This window comes from Seriola lalandi, unplaced genomic scaffold (assembly GCF_002814215.2).
Source record: "Seriola lalandi dorsalis isolate HSWRI2012SDOR001 ecotype SW California unplaced genomic scaffold, Sedor1 jcf7180002054925, whole genome shotgun sequence".
NCBI classification, from domain to species: domain Eukaryota; kingdom Metazoa; phylum Chordata; class Actinopteri; order Carangiformes; family Carangidae; genus Seriola; species Seriola lalandi.
Window position 1 is genome coordinate 680,308 of NW_019525477.1, and position 4,262 is coordinate 684,569.

Consider the following 4,262-nt stretch of genomic DNA (forward strand, 5'->3'; position numbering starts at 1 on the left):
TGCTTCACGTCCTGGATTGTGGATTACCTGACAAGACGACCACAGTACGTCAGGCTGGGTAACTGTCTCTCAGCGTAAGGGTGAGGAGCAGCACTGGGGCTCCACAGGGGACTGTTCTGGCTCCGTTCTTGTTCACACTGTATACAGCAGACTTAAAATACAACTCTGAGTCCTGCCACATCCAGAAATACTCGGCTGACACAGCTATTGTGGCGCATATCAGTAACGGGCAGGAAGAGGAGTACAGGGATCTGACGATAGCCTTCACTATGTGGAGCGACAAAAACTGCCTCCTTTTGAACACTTTCAAGACCAAGGAGATGGTCAGCCACCATCAGAGGTCTTAGCCCACCCTTCAGCCAGTCAACATTAGAGGGAAGGACATTGAGGTGGTGAACACTTAGAAATACCTAGGTGTGCACCTGGACAGTAAACTGGACTGGTCCCTGAACACGGATGCCATCTACCAGTTTTCCCTCAGGAGGCTCAGGTCCTTTGACATCTTCAGTGAAATGCTGCACGTTTTATCAGTCAGTGGTGACCAGTGGACTCTTTTATGCTGCAGTCTGCTGTGGTGGCAGCATGTCAGACATGAACACAAGGAGACTGGACAAGCTGGTCAAAGAGGCTGGATCTGTGCTTGGCAGAGTCTGGACTCACTCAGGACTGCTGTGGAGAGACACATACAATGTAAGATGGAGGCCATCTTGTACAATACCAACCATCCTCTCCACAACATTCTGGCAGGACAGAGAAGCAGCTACAGAAGCAAACGTCGCATCTCACTGTGCTGCAGAACAGAGAGGTTCAGGAGATCCTTTGTCCCCACTGTCACCAGGCTATACAACAACTCAGCCAAAGACAGTGAACTAATCTAATTATTATTGTTTACTTGTTATTAACTGTTTTTATTATTTGTTACAACATGTAGATGTTGAGGTACGAGGGAAGCAACATTTAGCTGATGTTATCAGGCGAGTACTGCCGTTTCTTGCTTAGCACCCAAAAAAAACAGTGTACAGCACTACGGCGAAGAACAAAGGGCGGCGGGTGGTGCCAAAACATAAAACAAACAAAACAAACCCTGCTTCCTAACCTGACCAATCCCTACCTACTATACCAGAACACAACGAAAATAAAACCCTATCTCCAGTCTTACCTGTCAAACAAAATTACAATCTAGCAGCCACCCATAAATTAGTGTTGTTAGACTGAGAACAATAGACAGGAAAGAAAACACAATAAACTAAAATAAACTAAACTAAAGCCTATAGCCCATGATCCCAAAAACTGCAAAAACTAGTGCCTCCACAAGTCAACATCCACTCAACAATCACAATCTCAAAGCCAATTCCAGAAGAGCTAACTATACACACGTTGACATTTTGACATTCAGAACAAAGAGGCAAAGAGGCGGACTGCTCAGATCAAATCACAGCCCACCCCAGCCATTTCCAGCCATTTTATACTCCCGAGGATGGGACCAGGACTTGTGATAGGCGGCTGGGACCAACTCTGCAGGAGAGGAGGGAGCAGTTGAAAACGAGGACCACACAGGCATAGGCGGAGAGGAGCGATGTGGAGGCGAGGACGATGAGGAAATCCACTTCTGGAGCAGTGGATGATAGTTTGCCCCAGCCTTAATTCAAAAGGGGAAGACTGCACCATATCACATAACACACAACAACAAGAGCTGTACCTGGAGCCTATTATTATTATCATTATTATTATTATGATTATTATTATTATAACCATCAACAGTGAGCTAATGGACACATGAATTTCCGCTAGGAGATAAATAAAGTATGGATCTATCTATCTATCCTACTAATAAATGGAGAAATCCCTTTCTCTCTCTCTCCATTAATTTTCTGGACAACTGCTCGTCCACTTCACTTCAAACTTGGCAGGTTTATTGCTGAGGACCTGAGGAAGTGAAGTGTGAAGCTGTTTGGATGAGCAGTTGTTGAGATCCAAACCCAAACATAATCTAACCCTCACATTAACATGTCACATAAACAGTGATGTCATCAGTGAGTCTCAGAATGTGGCTTTGAACACAGATAAACAGTGATGTCATCAGTGAGTCTCAGAATGTGGCTTTGAACACAGATGAACAGTGATGATGTCATCAGTGAGTCTCAGAATGTGGCTTTGAACTCAGATGAACAGTGATGTCATCAGTGAGTCTCAGAATGTGGCTTTGAACACAGATGAACAGTGATGTCATCAGCTTCCTTTGATTTTGGTTCTAGCAGCTACATTTAGAAGGAAACATTTCTCTTGCGTCAGTTGGTGAAGTGAAGAACGACAAAAGGTTTTTTTTCAAAGTACTTCATTCTGTGTTTCCCTGGAATCCAATACCTGAGGACGATGAGAAAAGCATCCAACTCAAGGAGCTCAAGGAGCACACGATACCGCTACCGTACACTGGCTCCCATCTTACAGGTGGATGACACCCTGTTTGGGAGCCTTAAACCAAGTCCACCGGAGAAACCTGAAATCTCCCTGGCCATGCCTCAAGAGGGAGAGACGGCTCAAGGCAGACAGCGTCAAATGGAGAGACATCAGCTCCGAGAGAACCAGGAGAGAGTCGACCTGGAAGACCTCGACCAGAGGAGAAAGAACCAGCAGCGTCAGCAGATGAAACTCAATGCTGAGACTGTACGGGCCGAGGAGCAGAGGAGAGAGGAGCGGGAGGGAGAGCTGCTGAGATCCAGACTGAGGGCCCAGAGAGAGAAAGAGCTGGCTGTGATGAAAGAACGAGAGGAAGCTCTGCTGAGGACAATACTCAGACAGAAGGAGGAGGAAGACAAGCTACGTCAGAGAGTGCTGCGCAAGACTGTCCACCAACAGCTGTGGGAACGTGAGCAGTCAGCAATGTCCAGGCGAAGACAGAGCATCAGTGCAGCCAATCAGCTGATCATAGAGGAACAGCGACGTATGTGCCTCCATGAGATTGCAGAGGAGACGCTGATGGAGCTGAGGTTCATCGGGATCCCTGAAAAATACTGCAGGAGAGTGGCAGTGTTTCCAAGGCCCCGCACACAGGATTCAACCAGGATCAACACCACTGAGTCTGAGCTGAGGCCAACCTGCCTCCCAGCCATCAGCAGATCAGCTAAAGCCCCCGTCTGCAAACTCCAGCCGGCCTCTGCTACGTCATCGTACACCCGCCTCCCGCCCATCTGGTCCAAGCACCAGTGATCTGGACCAGCCTGATCCTCCATGTCCTGCCAGCCCCTCTCCCTTCCTTACCCTCCCCATTTCCCTTCCTTAGCCTAACCCTTACCCCCTCCCTCCCTTCCTTAGCCTAACCCTTTTCACCACCCCCACCCCCTTCCTTAAAAACCCTTCCCTTCTTTTTCCTTCCTTAGCCTAACCATGTGGGTTTCCTCCTGTTTCTCCCACAATCCAAAATAATTGAAAGGTGATTTCTTTTTTTGTTTGTTCATTTTTTGCTAATTTAAAGTTGAAATACACAAATAAAACTTTAAATTTGTGAATCAACAAAGTCAAAAACCTTAAACCTTTGTTTAAATTGTGATATAATGAATGAGGAGGCTGTTCATTGTAACAACTGCCTTAAAGAGCTTTCATACAGTAGAATTGGAGTGAGAACAGATATAACAACATATATTTATGTTCAAGTGACAACGTCCTGTGGTGTCTGTAGTAATTATGACAAACAATAGAGGACGGTTGATGTTGAAACAGGCTCGTGTAGGACCCAAATGCAGCACAACGGCAAGAGATAATTTGTAATGATCTTTATTGAACAATTCACAGCAAGCAATATGGCAGATGAGCAGGAGTGAATGAGTCCAGAGTTCAGGGGGAGAGTCTGTGGCGGGGAGCACGGTTCGGGGAGGCAGAACCGGGACCAGAGAACAGCACCATTGAGAATGAAATGCCAGGTACTCACAGCTATGGTAACACTCAGGATGGCAGGCGAGCGGATACCAGCACGAAGCGTGGAGGAATGCTGAGTAGATCCGGAGGCAGGTGAGCAGGGGCAGGGAAACAGATCACCTGGGGGAATCACCGAACAGCCAGGGAAACAGGCAGACAGACACCAGAGACGCTCCGGCAGAACTCGTGGTCAGGGACGAAAGGCTGAGGTGATTACCAAGGCTGAGACAGACGAGCAGGTCAAAGGCAGGCAGAGTCCGCAACGGGAGATCAGTCCGGACAAAAGTGCTGGAAAGACTTGCATGACGCGAAGAACAATCTGGCAGTAAGTGTCAAGAGGTTGGTGCTTA

At 47.3% G+C, this 4,262-nt stretch overlaps 1 protein-coding gene across 1 annotated transcript; it reads left to right on the plus strand.

Annotated features, from left to right (window-relative positions):
* The first annotated feature begins 2,373 nt into the window (after window positions 1-2,373).
* Window positions 2,374-3,207, plus strand: LOC147817645 (uncharacterized). Its single transcript, XM_087170008.1, has one exon. It carries the CDS (start codon window positions 2,374-2,376, stop codon window positions 3,205-3,207), a length of 834 nt encoding a protein of 277 aa, XP_087026134.1.
* Window positions 3,208-4,262: the final 1,055 nt, after the last annotated feature.

Excerpts from the sequence above, each read along its gene's own strand:
- LOC147817645 (XM_087170008.1), top strand. The coding sequence starts at position 2,374 with ATGAGAAAAGCATCCAACTCAAGGAGCTCAAGGAGCACACGATACCGC.